At 40.0% G+C, this 24506-nt stretch overlaps 1 protein-coding gene across 2 annotated transcripts in view; it reads right to left on the reverse strand.

Moving 5' to 3' along the window:
* Positions 1–24506, reverse strand: part of slc8a1b (solute carrier family 8 member 1b) — a gene marked incomplete at both ends in the record, with an annotated part of 119087 nt that overhangs the window by 888 nt on the left and 93693 nt on the right. For both annotated transcript variants that reach the window (XM_083898127.1, XM_083898126.1), the window contains 5 exons: positions 591–694; positions 5401–5490; positions 6385–6570; positions 19094–19193; positions 21979–22124. In XM_083898127.1, the coding sequence (XP_083754253.1) occupies positions 591–694; positions 5401–5490; positions 6385–6570; positions 19094–19193; positions 21979–22124 (626 nt within the window). The remainder of the gene's footprint in view (positions 1–590; positions 695–5400; positions 5491–6384; positions 6571–19093; positions 19194–21978; positions 22125–24506) is intronic.

Raw genomic sequence — 24506 nt, forward strand, 5'->3', positions numbered from 1 at the left:
GGTCTTTTGTTTGTGGAAGAAAAGAGGAAGAGGCACAAATGACATTGGTTCAATATGCAGAATGAGCTGCAAGTCTGTCAGCAGGAAGCTATCGATGCTAAAAAGATCCCACAGTGATGCACATACGCAGCAACTTTACACACACATAACTAGAAAAACTTCTGCTAGGACTGCTCACTTTCCATCTGCGTCAATACACTCCCCTATCTTTTGCAGCAGACAATTGGTTTTATCTGGATCACCACTAGAAAAACGTATCACTTCTACCTCGAGCCATAACCTACATCCCCAGAAAATCTCATCAAACAGACAGAGAGACGAAGAGAAGCAAACAGATAAACACAGCCGCAAAAAAACCCCAAATACTTGGATAACACTGCATTTACACGAGGGCTGTCACTTTTTGTAAAAATCTATTTGAAGAAGTAATCAGTTCTGATGGTTTGATGCATTTCAAGGCTGTACATCTTGAACTCAAAAAAGGTTTTTTGAGCTTCGAGTGTGAACTTTTGGATAAAAAAAAAAACAACAAGCCTAATTTGCATTAGCTATCAATCAATCAATCACAGTGAGTATGAGCTGATACTCACCCCGATACCCAGGAAAACATTGACAGCATTGGAGCCTGTCACATTACCAATGGATGCATCTGCATACTGATCCTGGATAGCAGCAACTTTACTGGCAAAGGTATCTGAGGGAGAGACGAGGTTTATGTCAGACATGACAATTCTTTCAACACATTCAGCTCAACGGATACTTTCATCATTACCAGGTCTAAAAGAAAAATAAAACAATGTGTGAGCCTCCGTATTTTGGCCCCATGATAGAGTGGTGGCCTGTCCTGCTTCTCACCTGCTGTCAGCTGGGATTGGGAAGTGGATGTGATAATGGAGGCACGGTCAGTGTTGCTGTCTTATTTTATGACCGCAAAAAAAATTTGACAATGGACATTTCCTATTTTTACAAATAAAAATGAGTGGACGAAATGCAAGCCTAAATTATGTACTGAGAGAAAACAATGAATTCAGAGATTAATAAATAGCCGTAGAATGATGCAAAACACACTATAATTTGCAACAAAAACCCTGTATAGATCAACTGTCTTTTTCTAATAGTTAGTTTTAGATTATATAGTGTTTTACTCCGGTAGGAAAGTAATATATCTTTATAGTTACAGGTTGTGTATTTTGAGACATATTCTAACAAATTGTGTGAGAAATATTTATATGTTCTTTTTAACCAATTACATTAATAATGACCAAAATGTCATGTGGATGATAATGCCTATAACAGAAAAGGAAGACTGTGACCTTTCTCTCATGCCACCACTGCTTACAAATCTTTATTTTGGTGACAACTCTGCTTTCCTTTCAGTCTACTACACTCACTTAAAGCTTCTGTCATCTTAACCAGTGCAGTAAAGTGTTCTGTCTTGGTGGCCTGCACTGACTACTATTATAAGTAAGTGTTACAGCTTGAAAGTAGAAACAACAAAGAGTAGAGCAGCGCACATGGATTTAATCCTCTTGTTGCAGTCGAGACCTCCTCATGCGGTTAATTGCAAGTTACACAAGACCAGAGTGGCAGAGAGGATGCTCTTGATAAATGTAGAACACTTACAATTATTAATACAGAGCACTAATGTTAAAATCCTGTTTTCCACATTCAGACTGAGAACCTTAATTTAGACACCACAATCTTTAATCTTGGCAGCCAGCAAAGGCCAGGTTTGGGCCAAGATCAATAACTTACATGGCTGCATCTCAGTCTGCAAGGGCAAACAAATCTTGGCCCTGACAACTAATCAGCATTGTGCTACTTATTCCCCCAAATTTCCCCTGGATTCATGGTCTGCCAAACTACAGCAGCTCCACAGGGACACTGAGAGGAGCTTTGGAGGCTCTGCCAAGTCTCAACAATAGGTTCTTAACAGAGAGCACAAAGACTGAGCCAACAGTCAAATGGTCAGTTAGTCCTCTTTTTTTCTCTCTCTCGCTAATTTTCTCGCCGTCTTCTCTTCATTAGTGAATTGTATCCCCTTGCTTTTGGTTGTTGCTCACAGCTAAAGGAGATGTGCAAATGGAGAAAAAGGCAAGAAAGTGGAAGGGGGAAAAAGAGGAGGATGGGCTATATTTTGAAGTGGGTTAGAGGATGATGGGGGGAGCAACAGCGAGTGAGGAGAGAGAGATTTTGCAGGGTAGGTGGGAGCATGGATGATGTGGCAATGTGCCAAAGAAGAGGCTCAAATCCCCCAATACAACTCAACAAGCCTGCTGAGCTTAACTGTGTGTATCTCTGTGCGTGCACATGTGTGCATATCAAGGCTCTATTCACTCTGGATGTGCTTGTTTGCCTGCATGTGCTGGATGTGTAGGCGCATCTACAGTGTGTCTGTTTGCAGTAAACGATGCCAACTGGGTCCCATGATGCCACGCAGTTCACCAGCTGGCAAAGATGCGTGAGTGTGCGTGTGTGTGTGCGCACTTTGTGAACTTTTCCTGACCTTTATGACCTCGTCGGTACCAGTACCTGGTCCTAATGAGGCGGTTAAGTTTAGCGGTAAATTGTGTTATGGTTAAGGTTGGGGATAACGCTTGGTTTACGCTGTCCAAATGAATGGAAGTCAGTGCAGTGCCCTAAGGAGAATTGCTGCGAAAACATACTGTATATATGTGTGTGTGCGAGAGTGAGAGCGAGAGATTATGTTGGTTGTTGAGTGCCTGTTTGTGTTGATTGATTGAGTGTGTGCGTGGTAGTGTGCATGTGTATTTGCGAGTGTGAAACAGGTTCCACTCTGCAGCTCCTTCTTATGAGAGCACACGCCTCCCTGGAGAATGTGCTGCCCTTTTCCTCTGCCTTTCTGTCAATCAACTAGTCTCTCTCTCTCTCTCTCTCTCTCTCTTTCTAATCTGTCCTTCCTCTGTGCATTATTTCCTCGCACCTGCCTTTGCACTCTCTTCTGCTTCTCTATTTGTTCCCGTCGTCGTTTGTCACAACAGATTGTGAAAAAGGTCAAACACGCTTTCATTTCATCGTCCTTAAAGAACGTTACAGTAACAAACGCTCTGTAAATGCCTCACTGCTCAGTTCAATCATCCACACATTCTTTTCATTTAAAAACCCTGCACAGCAAAGAACTTTACTTACTCTGACTCATTTCTAACTTCTCTAATCAATTGTCATTTCATTGCATATATATGTAGATATACTGTATATCTCTCTATCTATATATATATATGGTACATTTCGGCCAATTCTCCTGTTTGTTCTGCTTTGCTGCAGTTATTCATTATTTTCTCACCTGCCTGTTCTCGATCGCTGCCTCACTCCCTTTGTTTTGCTCACTGCTTCTCAGGGCCAGCTTTTGTCTGCGGAGACTGAATGAAGGTGATTTCTTCTGAACTTTTATAGGTGTACCTGAGAGTGTGTGTGTTTATCTCGCCCTAAAACTAGCCCTTAGTCCAGGGGTCTGCAACCTTTAGAATGAAAAGAGCCATTTTTGTCTCCAAGCAAATAAAATTAATCTGGAGCCGCAAAACCTTTTGATCCTAAAATGAAGAAACAATCACATGTAAAGTTTTTTTTTTTTACACATATATACTGTATTTAAAGAGCCACAGTTTGTTGCAAGTTGATACCCAACCTTTCAAGTGTAGAAAAAACTACTTTTTATAGTATTTTATTAGCTTTTGGGGGAGGTTTTTCAACTGGATGTGACAGAAAAAACATCAAAACATGTTTATTTACGCCTTTATCTTGACAAAAAAGTGTGAAAAACATGAATAGTTTTTTCTTCAAAGCTAGAAGGAGCCGCTACAGAGAGGCTGAAGAGCCACATGAGGCTCTAGAGCCGCAGGTTGGAGACCCCGGCCTTAGTCTAAGTCTTACTCTGTGACAAACTAAGAATCTGGTCCTAATGAGGCAGAACCTCATTTGCAAGGAACTGGTCAGAGTTAGGGTTAGGGTTAGGGTTAGACATTAACTGGTTATGTTTAAGATTAGAGTTAAGGCTCTGTTCAGGCTGAGCAAATTAATGAAAGCCAGTGAGAGTGCTTAAAGGATAGCTGCACTAACCTGTGTGTGTGTGTGTGTTTGTGTGTATTAGCCTGGCTAACTGTGATGAATGAGGTTAATCACCGTGGAGCCACAGCCCAGGTTGGGTTTTATTAACTGTAATAGCTATAGAATTGGAGGTGTGAGTGTGTGTGGGGGACACAGGAGGTTCTGGTAATAAGCTGCAGAGCTTCACAAAGGCCGAATCACTTTGTTTCCATTCCACAGCTCTACACGGTGTGTGTGTGTTTGTGTGTACTTTAGCATTCCATGTAGTTGTGAGTACATGCATTTGTCTACAAATTCAACTGTGAAACAGTGTGCATTTTATGTATGCATGTGTAATACATCATTTTTATCCCCAAAATCCATAAATAGGAAGACAGAGACCACTTTAGCCAAACATGACAAATAGCCATATGTTAATAACACAAGGTGGCCACAGTGCAGGTGTGTGTGTGTGTGTGTGTGTGTGTGTGTGTGTGTGTGTGTGTGTGTGTGTGTGTGTGTGTGCAAAAGTGTATGACATATTTTTCCATTAAATATCAATGCATTGTAAGCACAATATGCACGATGCATCTGTGTATATATTTCATTCGGTTTGTTTAGTTTTTTGAATTGTATTAATGCAGAACTCAAGGTCTATGTGTGTGTGTGTGTGTGTGTGTTTAGCAGACTGGGGCCGAGGTTAAAGCACATTTAACCTGCTGTTGCAATTGTCGGTCATTCCTCATGTTTAGAGGATGATCCATGCTGCTGTCTGCAGACTGAAGTGTTTTGTCTAACAGGTTCACACACACACACGCACAAAAATACACAGAGAGAGTGGAAACTACTGATTCAGAATATAATAATCCATCGTCACTTCAGCAGAGACTCTCTTTAACAGCAGTGCTTATTTAATAGAATAGAATGGAATTTCCATATAGTTATTTTCCTACTTTATTTACTATATTTGATATGTCTATTATAACCATCATTTTTTCATCATTATTTGATTGTTCATAAACTCAAATGATTCATAAATACAGGGACACACTGACTCTTACACTGAAGTAATGCTGAAGAGGAAAAAAAAAAAAGCTTCAATAGCAATAAAACATGACGCAAGGAATGTAAAATGTCAGTGTATGTAACCTGAAGGAGGTCATTGATTAACACAAATGTATTCATACGTTGAACATCATTGGATATTTTAGGCAGAAAAAAGGACTTCTGAAGCTAAATGTCAAATGTGGATAGATACGTCTTTGATTAAAGCTGGTGGAAAGTCCAATAGCTGGATATTTATAATATCAAGAAGCAGTGATCAATCTGATCAAAACTCACTCACTCACACCTCACCTGGTACAGAGGTTCCCAGTGCGACGAATACCACTGCTGTGACCGAGTCTTTCAGGCCCACTGTGCAGCCAAAATGAGAGGCAAGGTCACCTGTAATAAAATGCAAAACAAACGTTTTTACAAATCTATGATCACTGATCATTTTCAAATCTGAATTGCAATGTGACACAAGACATTTAACAAATCCTAAAGTCTGCAATTGAAAAGAAAGAGAATGGCGTAACTATTTCAATGTCAGGGATTGTTCACAGCCAGGTCCACTTATTCTGGAATTTGAATTTTTATTTCATATATTGTGATCATTTTTCTTCTATAGCCATTCAAACAGTTATGTTAGAAACAGGTTTATGTATTTAATTTGTCAGCCTTGCATTAGAATAACTGGTAACGCTTTCTTTTACAGTCCCCTAATTACCTGGTATTTAGCTGGTAAATTCATGGTAACACTAAAGTGTTGCTAGGTAATTACCAAGGGTAATAAGATAAGTAAATACAGTGAAACCGTTGCCAAAATACTGGGTAATGCACGGTAATGTACTCGGTAAGTAAAGTAAAACTGTACTGTAAAAGAAAGCCAAGCTTGTTTCCATGTAATTACACACATTTTTAGGGTTAGGTTTGTTAGATTACCCCTTGGGTAAATAGCTAGTAATTAGGGGACTGTAGGTACCTGCTTATTACCAGTTTATAACCCAATAATACACTTACATTTACCATAGTTTTGCCATAGTTTAGCTGTACATACCTTCTTATTAACAGCAGTAATAACACGCTATAATTAACTATATAGTTACCAGGTAAATGCCCAGTATTTTGGCAACAGTTTCACTGTATTTACTTTCTTATTACCATTGGTAATTACCTAGTAACACTTTGGTGTTACCATGAATTTACCAGGTAAATACCTGGTAATTAGGGGACTGTAAAAGAAAGCGTTACCGAATAACTTGTTTTCAAAGGTAATGCTTTTGTCAACGGTCATACCAATGACGGCGGTGAGCAGTCCGATCATGCAGATGGAGACGACGAAACAGGCCCAGCCGTTCCAGTAGTCTGTGGGCGGGACAAAGGCAAACAGGACCTTCCAGAAGACGGTGAGAAAGTGCATGACGTAATCGAAGCAGGACGGCAGCTTTTCCTCTCCGCACTCGTCGTCGTCGTCATCCTCACCTGGGGGAAGCAGGCGTTGAGAGAAATGTAAAAGTTGAAAAGATGAAGGCAGGGGGTGCGGTGCTTTAAATAACAACATTTAAACACCTTTTGACGTGAACGACAAACTTGGTTTCACCTTGCTGGGAAACAAGCTAAACGTTAACTAGCCATGACTGACCACAGAGGGCAAATGATGAAAGGAGACGACACACAGAGAGACGACACGCTGCAGTCGGCTGTTGTTCTGCTCTGGTGATAAATGAGTTGAATGAATAAATGAGATCACCTGCTGCTGGTATTAACCTCTCACTGGGTAAATCCCTGAACTTGTATTGATTTCGCCCATGCATAACCTTCTAAGAGCTGGTGATGCATTCAAACGCTCATAACAAGCAAACTAAAAGCACCTGAAGTGGGAAGCGAGTTCATGGAGCCTCCTTCTGCCTCATTAAAACCGTTCGCCCGCTTGAGATTCATTTGATTATTTTCTTATAAAAGCTCCCTTGAATGGTCATTGAAAAACACAGCACTTAGAGCATCTGAAGCCAGTTTTGTACCCGTCTCTTATTTAATGTTAGCTTTATACAAGTAAAGGTAAATGCAGTTTACCAAGAAATGTTCAGGTTGGACAGGGAATGTGTGGAAAGTAGGAACTAAGAAAAGCCAAACACACAAACAACAATGTCAGTGATGGATTACTGTCTTAAAAAATATTTTGGAAGTGAATGCACGGCTATATCAGCCTTGGCAAAACTGCCATAAAGAATAATAAAACTAAAAAAAAAAAGAAAAAGAAAAAGCCAGCCCCACACTCGAATTGTCCTTAGTTTGACTTATAACCATGATGATCCCAGGAAGAAGGGTGCTTTCTTCAAATTTAGTGCTGCTGTTGACACTTTGAGTGCTGACCTTCTGCTGGAAGCATAAAGTAACAGACAGACAAATTTTTCAGACTCTGTCTGGTACACAGTTTGTAAGCGGGTTAGCATGGCCTAACACAAAGATGAATGCAGTCCTGTATGGCTAATCATTTCCCTCAGGGGGAGTCACGTGCCATGTTTAATGTAATTAAAAATGAACGTGTACCTTTTCAGAGAGAGAGAGCTCTGAAGAAGTTCAAAACATCAACTTTAAATGAACAGTAGGTCAGTGTAGGGGCCTCCTTCACACACACTTGGTCTAATGAAAAATAAAACAATACTGTCTACCTGCGTTATGTCATTTTTCAATTTCAGCTGTTCTCCTTCGCTCCCACACACTCTGCGTAGATGGAGGCATTTCTCGAGCACTCTTTTTTTTCCTCTCCGTCTGTAAATGTTTATATAAGCTCACCACCATTGTCTTTTTTGTCTCTTTATTTTTTACATTTTTTGTCCATGTACGTACCTCCACAAACTCAAACAAATGGAGCTATATCCACCAGGGAGTGATTTTGGCTTCACCTTTTAGGGACTTGTCATATTCAGTTTTGATTATAACACAAGCACAATCCTACAGCAATGATTAACGTGCCTGTTTGACAGGCAATGGATGCAGAATGAATGTCACTTTTGGTCTGTCACGACCTGCAAGAATACAATATAAAAAAAGATAATTACACACATAGATTGTATGAAAAGATCCTCTAGGTCATCCGCAATAAGATTACTGTGACCCCAAGTTATGTTTACTTGACAGGCAACCTATTGTTATCGGAATAATGAATATTCTCTCAGCTTAATATTCTTTTAATATGTTTGAGAACAAAACGTGTCAACATGCAGGTCACATGGAAGCAGTGAGGGGACAATATATGATATTATCAGTTATCAGGATTTAAAGTACTTACAATAACTTAATTGTGGTGCTTTTTTTATTATGTTATTTTATTTTGATTATCATCATGAATTAAGAAAAACATCAGTATTTCACGTGAGAGAAATAGATAAAATCCTGTTTTATCTGTTTCTCAATGTTTCCATGGGGAGCTGTGTTTTTCCTCATTCGTTCATCTAAGATCTTATTAAACTATTTTTCAGTAAAAAACATGTATCCTATCTGCGATGTCTCACGGACAGAAGGCTGCACCTGTTTAATAATAACAAAACATATATAATAAAATATGTTTTTTCAGTCATTGCAACAATATCGTGATTATTTTGCACAGGAAATCGACCCATGCCTACATGGAAGACCCAAAAAAAGGGAGTTTTGTCTATGGTGCGATTATAATACTTTATACTTCATAATATGTTTGGAGTCATCATTTAAATTGACATTATTAAATCAAGTTTTACTGTTTATTTAGAGGTTTAGAGGAAGTTCACAGCTGACTTGATATGATAATGACTGCAGACTCAGATGTGTGTTACACTGATTAAGTGGTTATATTTAAGTAATTATTTCTTCTTCTTCTTCTTCTCTCCCATAAACTATCATCTTTGAACACATTTTGTTGTTTCGGGCCTTTATGGAACTAAATCTGTGTTTTTCTGACAGACTATTATTTCTTCATTATTTGTGTCTCATTAGCTTCCATCAAGAAGTGGCTGGTCTCACAGGGTCATAATAAACACAGGAAAAAAGTGAAGTGACAAATGAAACCAATAAACAATTAAATCTACACCGTCCCAAAAAATTATTGAAATCCTATGTGACAACAAACAAAATATGCAAAAAAAAACTAATTATGTATATGTCACTTTTTTAATTAGCTACAATCTCATGCTAATGTGATAGCTACTGACAGAGCATATGAAAGTCATATCTCATCTGACACACATATCAATACTCTCTCTGGCTCGCCAGAAGTGTTGGTGTGTGTTATCTCTTGCTGCTCACTGAGCGTTTCCATGACTCTGTGCTCTCATAGCTCAGAGCAGAGGCGGATCTTCTCTACAGGTCGGTGGTCAAGCGACGGACCCGTGATTCGGGATACAGAAAATAACACACTCGCTTATCTTTGAAAGTGATATGGCCAAACCAACATCTGTCAAAAAAAAAAATCACACACACAGGTCACAGGAATAGACAGGCTGCTATATAGCGTAATATCCGCAACACAAACAATTAAATTGCAAAAGCTGCAATTTAACTGTTCTGTTTTGATTGTTTTATGTTCTAATTACATTTTTTTAATTTTTTTTTTAAATATGCAACACATAAATGTTAGAAACAGTATTTATATAGTGCTTTCCTAGTCTTGATAACCACTCAAAGCTGCTTCACACTACACTTTTGCCATTCACCCATTAACTACTCACACACATCTATGTGCAGTGCATTTTCTATTATTCATTTTAAATACCCATTCAGTCAAGGACACGTCAGCATGTAGAATAGCAGAGGTGGGAATCAAACCCACAACCTTCGATTTTAAAGACCCCTCATTCATATCTAGTAGTTAACATTTTGACTGAATATGATGTAGCAATGCTCCATTTTGTTTTAAACAATATATACTGAACTTAAAGCTATACATACCTTTCTTTCATTTTTACACATTTCTTTTGTAATCATAAATTGCTCCTAATAAGAGTATGACACTCTAAAATGTAAGATAAACCCACCAGGTTTTGAAACTCATAATTATATGAATTATTATGATAAAAGTATGACCAATTAAAATATTAGGACCGAATAACAAGACAAGAAAGGTAAGTATAGCTTTAAATGTTACATCACAGATGCACTGAATGTCAGACACTTAACCCATAGGCACTAACCCTAACCTTAACCATCACAACTAAATGCCTCACCCTGACCTATACTCACTTCTAACCCAGTTGTAACCCTCAGAAAGCCATTGGTTAATTTTTTTGGTCCTCACAAAGATATCCATACAAGAACATCTGTGGCACTATTCTATATGACATCGTCTTCCATTCGTTTGCACAACCAAACCCTCATATCTCACCTTAACCATAACTAGTTAATGCTCTAACTAAATTTTAAACTTAAAGGGATACTTCACCGATTTGAATGTGGCTTTGTATTGCTAGAATAGCAGTAGTATTTTTTAGAAAATGTGCTTCCCTCCCTCAGTTTTTCACTGAGTTGTAAAAAAATCTGTTTTCCATTTTCAAAATGTGCCCTACTGTGATGCAAAACGCGTCATATGACTCACAGTAGGGCACATTTGGATAAGGGAAAACGTTCACATTCAAATCGGTGAAGTATCCCTTTAATTAACTGTATTTCAAATCTTAGCCCTAAACTTAACCAGAGTCATGCACAGAACATCACACATTCACCGACTGTGGGGAAAATCACACCCAGAGTAGAGAAACGCAGCCCGTCATTCATCCGTGCATCTTCAAACATGGCCACACGTCGTGGCTCTCGTAAGCGTTTATTTGTGACACTGATGATTACATTTGAGTCACAGAAATGAGACGCTGTGGTGTTTCAAATTTCCAGGGCCTGCTGGGTCTAATAACAACCCCTCTGACATCGCCCTGCCTTGTCCGTGAACTTCAAAGTGTCTTCTGTCCTGTGAAAAAAAAAAAAAAATTCTCCCCACTGTACAATGAATCTTAAATCTAACCAGTTTCTCATGATGTTCCTGCAAAAACCTGCCACTAACAAGCAAAGACTCAGGCGTTACCATGACAGCTCTGTGAAAGATTGTGTTTGTGTGTGTCAGAATTCATGCCGACATGCTTACATTTATATTCGTTCCATTTTTCCTGTAGTTGTGAGGACACTCATTGATAGATAAAATGCATTTTATTAGTCTTTTGCCCTAACTGTGACGTCATCATCACACATAAATACCTAAACACAAGCCCTCTTTCTAACTAACCTAAACCTAATTCCAACACTTACCATAAAAGCAAGTCTTCATTTGGAAAAAAAGCTTGCTTAATATTAGAGGAGTGGAGAAAATGTCCTAACATGAACAGTTTTGAGCCACAATTTTTCCTTTGCAACCATAGAAACGCACACACGCACACACACACAGACTTTCACATTTTATCTTTGCTCTTTTCAGATGTTTCATAAGAGCAATTGTCACAAACAACAGATGAGTCAGTCAGTCCGCGGTTTGACAAAACACTCAACAAATCAATTAAATAACCAGTCATTCAGCAAGTCCATCATTCTCTCGTTGTTGTGCATCCACAGCATGCAAATCACGGTTAGTGCACAGCATTGGCAGAAAGAACAATGGCAGCTGAAAGAAAAGAGTCATTTTTGTTCGCACCATTATGGTCAACAACTGACACAAAAGCCCATCTTAAAGTTAAACAAAGTGTCTTCATAACCTTAATTAGTTTAAATAGTAGACGAGAACACAGGAGAAAATAGCCGCGTCTTCCGTTCAACAAGGCTCGTTCTTTTCATTTTCTTCTTTCAATGAGTTTCCCTTGAATACCTACACTACCCCCGGGTGGACACACACACACACACACACACATGCACAAACAGAGAGTAACAATCACTAACACACAGATATACATCCATAAATAACACACATACACAAACAGAACGGCAGGTGATGAACAGCACGGTGAGGTCTCAGTAATTACAGGGCAGTGGAGTGTGGCGTGGTTAAACATCAATCTCTTTCTCTTTTCTTCACGTTTTTCCCTTCACTCTCTGTCCTAACAATCCCTCTTTCTCTCTCACTTGATTTCTTTTCCATTGATTTTTTCTCTCTACGTTGTTGTTCCTTATTTGTTTGAGCCCGTTCTCTTTCAGGATGTTCTTTTAACAACAGAGATGCAAAACAATGTGGCTGTTGAACTAAGAATCTACTGCTATAACATGTTACTTGCATATTAAGTGCCTGTTGATCACTCTAATAATATGTTATTATCAATAATAATAATAATAATTGAATAATATGCAATATTCTGATACTAAAGCTCCCATAAAGTGGTCCGAGCACACGCGTGAGTTATGGTCTACTTACAGTGCATACATCAACTTGTTTTTATGGTCAAAAACCAACTAGTTGCTGCAAAAGAGCCGATCCAAGTCTTTCCTCACTGAAGCTCTCGTCAGCCGCGCTGTTTCAGACTGAAATCTCACCCCCAGAAGACAAACTGTGTTGTGACTGGCCAGCCAACGTGAGCTTTCCTGACTGTCTTGTGATTGGCCAGGTACCTGGAAGTGACGTAATTAGCGCGTCAGCTCTCAGAAGCACAGCTCCCCCCTCTGGAACGGTGGATGCACTGCTACTCATTATCAAAACATTGTTTTAACAGTGTTTAAAAATGGCTTTGTCACGACTCCCCACCGCAGTCCCTTTTCAGCCTTTGACCCGGAGTCAGACGCACAGTCAGAAGACACTGTCGCTCGTGAAACACCTGCACAACGGACGTTCTTCTTCTGCGGTTCAATGTACGCAACCGGAAGTGCCCGGACTAGTGGAAGAAGGAGCACCTGCACTCTCGCAGGCCCCATGTGGAAGTGCCATCCTTAGGATGCATTATTCTTGCCCAGTCTTATCTGTCCCCATTGCCACGATATTAACACTGATGTGACTTTAGGGCTTCATAAACCAGGTAATTGCACAGATACACAGCAAAAAACAGTGTTAATTGGAACTTCCAGTCTACGGGAGCTTTGACCAGACGACCAGATGACAATTACTCACATCAGGCTCTGTAGACATATTCACCAATCATAATCAATCAACACGAAGACCAGTAACTGGTTTCACTGTTGTGGCAGATCCATATAGCCATAAACATGGGTGTGGGCCCTTGCAACCGCTGCCCTGCCAGCAGGTGGCGGTATGACCTTGACTCAGTTTTCATATGCTGATGTTTTCTGGCTGGGCCGTTTATCTCATGTGTGACGTTTCGAGCAGATCTGTCAATTTCCAGCAAAGTGACACGGCACTTCCTGTTTTGTGGGCCAATTAGCGGCTGAATTCAAAATGGCTGACTTCCTGTTGGGTCAAGTTCATGTTCGTGGATGTGGTCAGGGTTGGTCTTGTGTGTCACGGAGGATGTTTCCAGCCGATAGGTTTCTGATTCTGATGGCTGCCATGGTCAGACGGGTTTGTTTATTTACGAATTGTTTATTTACAAATCATCAAGAATCAGCCAAATTAAAAATGCCTGACTTCCTGTTGTGTTGAGGCCATGGTCCCAATGGACTTTTTTGTTCGCCTTGGGCGTCAACATGCTCCCACCAAGTTTTGTGAAATTCAGCTTTCGCAATCTGAGTTTCAACTTAGGGTGGCGCTATTGAGTCATTTTGATCAACTTGTACGTATTTCTCTTCTTTTATTAAATCTTTGGTCAGTTCTGATTTGTGTGACAATTTTCAACAACTTTTAGGGCGTAAAAATGTGAAAAAAACGAAACGAAATAAACAACATTCCTAGAAGAACTCACCACTGTGACTGCTCGGGCACTAAATATAGAAAATGAGTGAAACTACAGAATAAGTTTGAAACTGATGGATCAGACACAGGACATAAATATTCCCTGATGAGCCACAACACAATAATGTCTTTCAGAACGAGCTCGGTAGTCAGATTATCGGTTTCCATGTGAACATTAGCACCACAAACAATGAAAACAGGCGCATAATGATCTCAGAGAATTGCATGTAAATGACAATACATCCATTAATAATTCAACACCATCAAGCTGCTCATTAAACTGCGACTTGTCCGTGTTTGATAAGGTCACGTTTGTGCAAAACTAAACACTGACAAACACACAAAATGTCCCATGCAGCGCCTTTCTGTGTCGGCTTATCTGGGGACAATTGTGACACAAGCCCCGCAAAACAAACACAGAAAACACACAAGCAACACACACACACACACACTGTGACATTTCAGAGGGCAGGCTAAATTTTTTTTTTTACTGAGATGAATGCCACGGCCTCTAAAGCATTTTGTGCGTGTACATGTGTGTAGATGTGTGCACTTCAGTGAGTGCCAAATGGTGTAGTGACCTGTATAAATGTCCTCTCATGGCTGCCATTTTACCCAAATACACATCTACAATTCCCCCCCTATTATGCTGACAATCTGATAAGAAAAAAGAAAAGGTTTTTAAGCCACATATGAGGTGGAAATATTTCTGGAGCCTTCAAGCATGGCGATCTTTAAATGTATCCCTGAAGTCTAAGATATATTTTAGGCGGCAAGGCGCCAATAAGAGACAACGAGAGACTCTAAAATGTCTTCGGTCAAAGGAAGCAAGGGATATTTCCAATCTTGATTTCAATCGAGACATCGATGCAGGAGAGTGAGAGCCGGGAAAGGGAGAAGGAGGGACGCAGGGTAAAGATTACACTGAGCTGAGCTTATCAGTGTCTGTTAAATCCACCACAGTATCAGTGACAAAAGCCCTGGTCTTGTTCAAACCCCTTAAGCCAGAAGAGTGTTTTTTGAACAGATGAGCTGCCAAGTTACAACATGTCTCCATTCCTGCTTATTGTAGAGTGTGTGGTATCCTGGACGCTTGAGTTTGGGGCGATACGCAGAGTTTTTTAGATTACACCAATACATTTTCAAATATGGCATAGAATTACGCAGTACTATTTATACCACGGCGCCGAATGCCGTGCACACACTGCATTTATTCAGAGGAGAGCAGAGCCCCCTCTATCAGGGTGAGTGAAGCACAGCGAGAGGATTTTGACCGCGTTGAGTGCGGAAAATAACATATCACTCCCTCTGTCTCGCTCCAGTGTGGCTCACAACAATATTTGAAGCATGTGTGAGGAGGAGGAGGAGGAGGAGGAGGAGGAGGATGAAGGAGGAGGATGAAGGAGCACCTGCACTCTCGCAGCCCCATGTGGAAGTGCCATGCTTAGGATGCATTATTGTTGCCCAGTCTTATCTGTCCCCACTGCCACAATATTAGCACTGATGTGATTTATGTATCTAATTGTTAAAATGAGTAGGATAATATATATATATATATATATATATATATATATATATATATGTATATATATATATCACTACCCAGTCAAAAAGGATAAGGATAAGACTTTCCTTAAAAATGTGACACTCAGTTCAGTGTTTCTTCCGTCCTTCAATCCTAGGTTTAACCTATCGTTTGAGTTTATAATTCAGTTAAATTCAATTCTAGTTGCGTGCACTGATTCACTGATTCATAACATGGACACTCCTCCCGCAACCGTCATTTGGTAGAAGATGAGAGAGTGAGTGATTCATAGCGTACATTATCTCTCGGGCACTTTACATGGTAAGGTCAAGACCTTACAATGATTAATCAGGCCATAAACTTCAATGGAGCCTCCAGTCTTGTATCTAAGCATTCACATACCCTGTGTCCTATGTTTTCCTCTTAAGTTCAAACCATTTCTTTGCACATCTCCAACTGAGTGACATTATTAATTATTGACCTCCCTCACAGTTTGGTAATTTAGTGGAGGAGGTGGATGGAGGAAGAAATGGGAAAACAAGAACTAGAACACAAATATATATATATATATATATATATATATATATATATACTTTTGGTTATTGTAAATGTTTGATCTTCTTTGAAATAATTTCCAAGATTTTACTCTTTACATTTTACTGTGTTCATTTCATGTGTAGTGTGTAACAGCTGAGATCTGTGTGCATCATTGTTGTTGTGACACTGTTCACAGTTATGCTGCCCTTTTAGCCATGTTTCTCATGTAGAATAGACTTAAATCTTTACCTGAGGGCAACAGTGGAGTATGAAATACAACTGAATTAATTTACTACAACTTAATCTTTGTTTGTTACAGTTTAGTGGTAATCACTAGTTAAGTTGGCATTACCATAAGATTACCTCCCGATCTATTCCAAAATGACTGCAGTACAATATTAGTACTGTACTGTAAAGTGTTACAAAGCAACCAGCTGAATATTTCTTCATCCAGAACCAGTTTCCAGTGGTTTCTTGATTTTGGGCTACTGTTGAACATGGCGATGCAAAATGGTGGGATCAGTAGACGAAGACCTGCTCCTCATTTAGTTAATGGGCTCAAAAAGAACAATTCTTAGTTCGATTTTACATAACTTAAACCTTTCACTCTTTCTCGTTGACTCACAGTTCAAATAAAACTTTAAAATCAAATCAAAAATTATACTCTTACACACGTTTAATCCACAGAGATGACATGAAATTGTTGACTAATTAGACCTAATTCCTATTTTATGTTGAACAGAATATCTTTTTTTGTTTTATCAGGCGTTGCAACAAGGTTATTTGATGCCACCCGTATGAGCATTGTTCTATGGAGACAACACTGCACTGCACTGATCAAATAAACACTTACAAACATGCTGTGTGTGAATGAGTATTGATGTCATGTAGTAAAACCCAAACAGGGAGAGTTGGTGGTGATGAGCACATAATTGATTTAGGACTGATCCCAGTTCCCTGTAGCTACAAACCTCATTTGTGTCTCTACATGCTGTCTTAGTTGGTGCCTCCTAATTACATTAAACACACAGACGTTCTGGTCTGCTCTTAGGTTACACTGATAACCTAATCACTGGATTAGCAGTGTTAACTAACTGGATGTTAGTTATGTTAGTCCACCCAATCACCTGCCACTTAAGTCTGTAATCATCCAATCAGACTGTTCCAGGTGAAATCCACTCAGTGTACTCATATTTGTTACCTCTTTTTGTTCTTTTCTGGCTGGTCCTAATAAGACATAACCTCATTTCTGAGGAATTGATTACGTTTAGGACAGGATTTGAATTGTCATTATAGGTTAAGGTTAGGGATAGTGCTTTGTTTAAGCACATGAGTGGCAGTCACTCGTAAGCGTGCGTGTTCTACAGTTGTGCGGTTACAATTTACAGGCAATCGAGTGTTTTGAATCACGCTGAATCCCTGGTGTGTTCACCTATTGTGTGATTTTCGTATGATGAAGCTATATGTTTGTGTAAGTGTGTGTGTGTGTGAGAGAGAAATGAGACGACGTCTAACAATAACGCTTACTCTTCAGTGGACACTAGCCCTCATAGCCCTTTTACTGCCTTTATCACTTCCAAGAGCACCCACACAAACACACACAAACACACACAAACACAGAGCCTGCATGCATGGATACAAACACACACTCAGCACTCTGTCAGCCTCGACAAGCTAATCCCAGATAAGAAAGTGAAGACAGGCTTTTTCATTAATGGAATCAGCTTGCCAACAAAGGCAGAATGACAGGTTGGCTACCTAAAGACCACAATCCACACACACACACACACACACATAGACTGAGGATAGAGTTATTTGAAAGTGCTAGAGTGCGTGAGCCACTGACAAACCTATTTTCAAAGATGACTGCAGCAGCAAATTAGATTTTGTTAGTTCAACTGTGCATTTGCAAGTGTCATCTGTGTCTATTTCCTCTGATTTAACAGTGATTTCATTTATCCAATATAAATGTGTTGTTCCTGCACATGGAAGTTAAGCATGCATCATATTCAATCCTGAGCGTATACTCAGTTTGAACTGCCGGAAAAATGGTAGAAATAATCAATTACTGGCAACTTAGATGAATAATGTAGAAGATAATAACGAAAACAATTGACTCGAAACAACGCACAAAGCAAATCGCAAAGGCCACAACTTGATTGTTCTGGTTTCGATCGTTCCATTCTTTGCCAATTAAAAAAACAAAATACATCAATGTTAGAATATCTATCTAACATGATATTTGTAAGTTTGTGTCCTTGTCCATTAGAGTCCTCTTCTTTTGGCTTCTCTCTTTAATGGTTGCCACAGCAAATCATCTGTCTCCATTTGAGGCATTTTGTAGTTAATATTTTTACAGGTATATCATGACACTGCATCATCATGTTTTAAACCTCTACCACAATAAATAAAAGATTGCAAATCAAATTACAATAAATGGCAGATAAAAATGACTACTGCCTACAAAAACTAAATTTTTTCCCCAAATTGTCCATCCCTAGTGATGATGAAACTTAACCCACTCTTCACATAAGGATAAGCAGTGTTCACGAATTACAATGGGAAAGTGGAGATTTTATCGCAAAAAAGAACAGAAAAAGAACGTGAGCCTGTTGAAAATTCAGCATAGAAAAAACACACACACACACACACACACACACACACACACACACACACACACACACACACACACACACACACACACACACACACACACACACACACACACACACACACACACACACACACACACACACACACACACACACACACACACACACACACACACACACACACACACACACAGCAGGTTTCCTTATCTCTCACTCTATGTAAACTCTGCCTCTCCCTCTTCATGGAACATTAACATTATCTTGGCCATTAAAAACCTGGATAGTGACAAGACACTGGCGTTTATAATCCCATCTTTCTCATCTGCCCCGTTTTAACACACACATAGCACACGTGCACACACACACACACACACATTAAAACACACACAATCACTTCCACAATCGCTCCCAACATAATGTCCCATCTGGTCAGTGTTTGTCTGCCTGAACCATCAAAGCAAGCCAGTGTACTTCAGAGTAAAGTGTTGAGACGCATGCACGCACGCCGCACACGCACGCACATGCGCGCACCTCCATTGCTCTTACCTGCGCTCACAGTGATGGCTTCAATGAACTGGTCTCTCCAGCTGTTGGTTCCAACCAGCAGAGCCAGGTTGGTCTTCTTTATCAGCTTGTCCACTGTGTTCTGCCAAAGAACAAATGGACACCAAGGGTTAGACAGGAAACCAGAGACCTGTTCACTGACTGTTCAATGTGTTTTATAGTGACGTGAGTGCACCCATTTTGCAAGAATTAGCCATTTTGCATTTCTTTTAGCATGAGGTGTGTGTGTGCTTTATTGCACAATAGCAGGAAACATGCTGCACATTCAGAGTAAATGCAAATGGTTTTGTCTTCAGGAGAAAACGTTATCTATATTACCACACAGATATGCATGCATATGACTATTTTTTTTGACTATGTTGGTGAGACTGTATTGTTAAAATCATTTCATTATGATATAATAATATGAGAATAAAAAAAAAAATCCAGTTTCCCTATATAGTGATATGAAGAACGAGAAACATCTTTTTCAAATCACAATGGCTGATGCACAGTTAAACTAGCCATTAAGTTGTCGTATGTACTGTATACATCGAAGGCAGGGCACAGTCAGGACATGTCGCCATATATCTTGATACAAATTCATGACACATCAGTCTCCTTAATGATGCACATTTGATTTTTCAAATGAAAAATAAAATCTGATTATTGCTCTTCATGACTTTCATCATTTGAATTGGAGCTCACGAGTGTGCAGATCATTTCTCTCCTTTTCATTGCCCGCTCTATTGGCCATCACTTTTCCACAGCATCTCTACAACTGTAATCTGAGAGCCTCAGAGACGGTGATTGTCCCCGTGATTTACTCCTCACTAGATTTGTCTCCGTCTCGCTCACAACATCTGAACAAAAGGTGCGTTCAGGTGACTTTTCCAGGCAGCACAACTGCACGCGAATCAGTGTAAAGCTGAAGATTGATTTGACTTCACCCCCGAAAAGACGGCGCCTAAGGCACGACTGCGTTAGTTGGAACTGAGATGAAATTAGTTCAAGCTGGACATTCGACACACACTTTGATTTTCTCATCAATTGATCATCATCCATAGGCTACTATTACTGGTGATCAATGATGCCTTGTGAGCAGTGAGATGCACATAATCATTACATTTTCAATTGCATTTTCTTTTTATGTTTTAGACCGTAGTGAGACTTTTCCTTATTGTTTGAATAAAAATTCATTTTGCAGGGAAATGCTCAACTTCAAAGCTCCACTTTCTTTTCTATTAATGGCAACTTTTCTTTTTTCTCCTTCAAACTGTTATGTCAGACACTCATGCAATTATACACCACTGTCAATGAGCCACAGTTGAGATAACTATAGGAGGGCATTTACACATGCACACACACGCACACACACACACGCACGCACAACACACTCACACATGTGCGCTCAACACAGACACAGTACAAAACTACTTGACAAACTATAGCACCATTTCAAGGGGCGAGCTATTACTGGTTATTAACGGTCTGTCTAGAGTGAGCATGTAGGTGGAGCGGCAGCAAGGAACATGCATTACACATGCGCGCACACACACACACACAGTGCTACGTGGATGGTAATTACTGTAAATCTACGCTTGCCCAAAGATTCTGTGTGGGAGATGGAGAGTGCGGAAAGGACGTACACAATTATTTCCAGTATGTATCAGACGGCCGGTGAGTGTGAGAGTATAATATGTGATAATGGAGGCGATTTGTGTGGTCAAGTTGATACATTAGCAACAAATTAAAGTTAGTTTTGTAGAGTTTTCTTCCCGTGTGTGCTGTATACATGCAATGTTTCCTTGTTCGTTCGTTGCAGCAGCAGACAATATATGAGCCGTATGCAACTATATAAATAAAAAAGGTGAAAGAATCGTGTTCATTGGCCTTAATGGGGTTAGATCCTGGATTCAACACACTATATTAAAGAAAAAATACATTTAATAAATGTATTGTTTTAATACTGAAATACAGACATTATATGTAGGTTATTTAAACACACTAAAACCACTAAAAAAGGCACTTCTTCCTTTCCCATTGCAAAGTCAAGGAGTTCATCTGCTTTTTATCTCCAGTGAGTCATGCTTGACGTCACAAAAGTGCCATAAACAAAACACACAACGGAAGAAAGCACCATGGAGTGTATGCTGACAATGTCACGGTGGTTACACTTTATTATCTTTAATTTCAGTCCCTTTTTTTTAAACTTAGCAGGGACTGAATTATCTTCGATTGCTGCTTGAATGTCGTGCATTATTCTGTCGTGCTAGAAAAGATACAGACTGACAGAGACACTGTGACTAGACGCCAAAATAAAGCAGTGGATGGTGCAATTACAATGTTCACCCAAGTGTTATGTTAATTAATGCTAACAATCAGAGCTAAAGCCGATAAAAAATCTGCATATTGGGGAGACATTTGACCCAGGAATGAATGCAGACAAAAGCTAAATGTTAACACTGGCTCACACTGGAGGATTTGAAAACAGATACAACAAACTTTGTAACGATTTTCAATGTTTTAATGGGAAACTCACCTCTCTTAACCCAGATAATCAGTTCAAAACAGCCTAAAATCAGAAGGCACCCATGATTGTCTGAAGGGCCAGATCAAGACCACAATCTGGACAATTATCCTCTTGTGTGAGACAGGCTTGGAAACAGGGCTTTATATGTGTAGACATTCCTGGGTTCAAATATTATAATCATAGAAGAATCAAAGGATGGAGTCTCCCCGTTTCCTCTGTGAAGTCAATCGAGAAGTAAAAATATATTGAACAGCCACCAGGGGGCAACTCTGCTCGTTACAATACAAGAAGTCTATGGGAAAATGAGCCGAGTTCTCAATCGGTTTACATGATGTCACTAGTTTCCTTGCTTTACCTTGAACTCATATGACTCCTCTATGATGATCTCCAGTTTGACGTGGTCTCCCAGCATTGGACGGCCCATCTCGGCGATGCGACGATCCTCCTCGTCTTTTCCCGTCAGCGCCTCCTCTTCCTCCGCCTCTTCCTTCTGCTGTTCCTCTGAGGAAAAGAGAACACATTTGCAGTGTTACAAAAGCAGAGCAGTGAGACGTCAAGAGAGAGGGAAAAAAAAGACTAAATGACATGAATGAATGTCTGACTGCATGACATGTGAAAAGGCGACGTGACATGTTGAGACGATAACAAACATGTAGGAAAGTGCCATGGTTGTGTTTTAACAGATTCAGATAATCGTTAGACATTTGTATAAAAATGCTGACATTACATCAGCTCTACTGGGACCGTAATTGTTGTCCTCCGCCAAGGAGGTATATGTTTTTTCGCCCGAGTTTGTTTGTTGGCCTGTCTGTCTGTTGGCAACACAACTCAAAAAGCCACGGATTGAGATTAAAGGTCCCATATTATACCCTATTAACCCGTTAAACTAGGTCCTGATGCCCTAATGAACATGTCTGTGTCATGCTTTAGTCAAAATATCATAAGGATGAAGCACAATAGCATGTCGTAACACGGCGTGTATGTAATTTTTCCCATGCTAGAAAAAGAGCCTGAACGCACCAGTGTTACTGCGGCTCCAACTGACGTGTGTGGATCAACAACACGAGGAGAGAACGTGGAAACACGACAGAAAGGCAGCCTTTGGTTGAGAAGAAATGCAGGACAACATCTACATCTTTCTGCAGTGCTTTCAAACGCATGCTCCTCATATCACCGATCCACACACGCCTCTCGCTAACCGCAGGCACGTAACTGGTGCGTTCAAGGTGTCCCTCCAGCATAGGAATTTACACACACGATCAACAACAAAGGGCTCGTGAAGCTTGTGAACATTTTTTTCATAAATAAAATATATCCACTGGACACAAAAATCCTCTGAGGCTGGAAGTTTGTGTAAAACACTGTGCTCCGCTGTGCAGCCACTCTTCCTCCCTCGCCTGCACGCTCGTATTTCACAGGCACAAGGGGGAGCTACGGTGGAGCTGTGAAGTACTCTGCCTGGCGGGGTGCCAACATATGTGGTGCTATGTCGTCATTCCGAGGGAGGTTAAAACATCGCATGTTTTATCGCCTATACTTACACAGAGTGGAACCACTAAAACATGACTGAGTCTTTTTTTTTCACATTTTGGGGACTGGTATGGCCAACTGAGTCCCAAATATGAGTACTAAAAGATTAAATAGTTGATTTTGCACAATAGGGGACCTTTACATTTTCAGGAAATGCCCACAATTGGGCCATGGGAAATTTTGGGCGTGATCAGTAGACGATATCACTGTTTACAACACTCGCTGTCTGACCCAGGCATGCCGGGAAGGGTGTATTTTGTCTGCACTGAGCTACCTTGGTGGAGGTCTGCGCTCTCCGAGTGCTTTTCTAGTTAATTTATGTTAAGTATTATGGTTTTAGCAGTGCCCATAATCAGCGCTGGCCATCATTTGGTTGTGCACTGGTTAAAAAAAAAAATTAAATCGTTAAAGTAAACTGATTCAAATCAGGGATTCATGATTTTCACTTCCCTGGAAGTGTCTTGCATTTATACCTCGACATGTTCATAGTTCATTTAATTGAGTTTGAACTGTTCAATAATTGCAGTAGAATTAATGAAAATACTTCCCATTTCTCTCTCACCTCATTATCCCCAGCTCTCTATCTCCCATAAACCCCTCCCCCCTCTTCTTCATGGTGTGTGTCAGTGATTGAAATTCACTGTAAAGCCTGAACAACTCACTGCTGAGATCAAAGAGGGGAGAAAGAGAGCGAGAGAGAGAGAGAGAGAGAGAGAGAGAGAGAGAGAGAGAGAGAGAGAGAGAGAGAGAGAGAGAGAGAGAGAGAGAGAGAGAGGCCCCTGATCAGATTTTCCATAGAGGACATGGTTTGGTTATCCATACAATTGCCTTTCATTATAATGCAGTGCATTGTGGGTCTGCACCAGCTCATTGGTCATTTGTTCACCTCAGCTGAGGAGCAGCTCAGGGCTCACGAGTGACTTATTCATCTGCAGCCAAAACAAACCAACTTTGGTGCAACATCAGTTTAGATCTCGTATTAAATATTATATTATATTAAATCCAGCATTTTTCTACTAGAGCATCGCTATCTGATACTGTGCTGGAAACCTCCATGTAAGCCCATCCATTCATTGTCTACTGCTCTATCCTCCACATGGTAGTCACAGGGATGCTGGTGCCAATCCTAGCTGACATGAAAGGCTGCGTCACACCCCGGACAGGTCAGTCCATCGCAGGGCAGAGACAACCATTCACTCATTTAGAGTGATCAATTAACATTATGCATGTTTTTGGATGTGGGAGGAAACTGGAGGTAGCCCAAGCACACTAATTTGTGAGTGAATATGCACACTTCTTGAAATTATTTATGTTTAGCTTTTCACATACGTATTGTATTTTTCTCTTTGAATG

The sequence above is a fragment of the Microchirus variegatus genome (assembly GCF_963457635.1).
Source record: "Microchirus variegatus genome assembly, chromosome: 11".
In the NCBI taxonomy this organism is placed as follows: Eukaryota; Metazoa; Chordata; class Actinopteri; order Pleuronectiformes; family Soleidae; genus Microchirus; species Microchirus variegatus.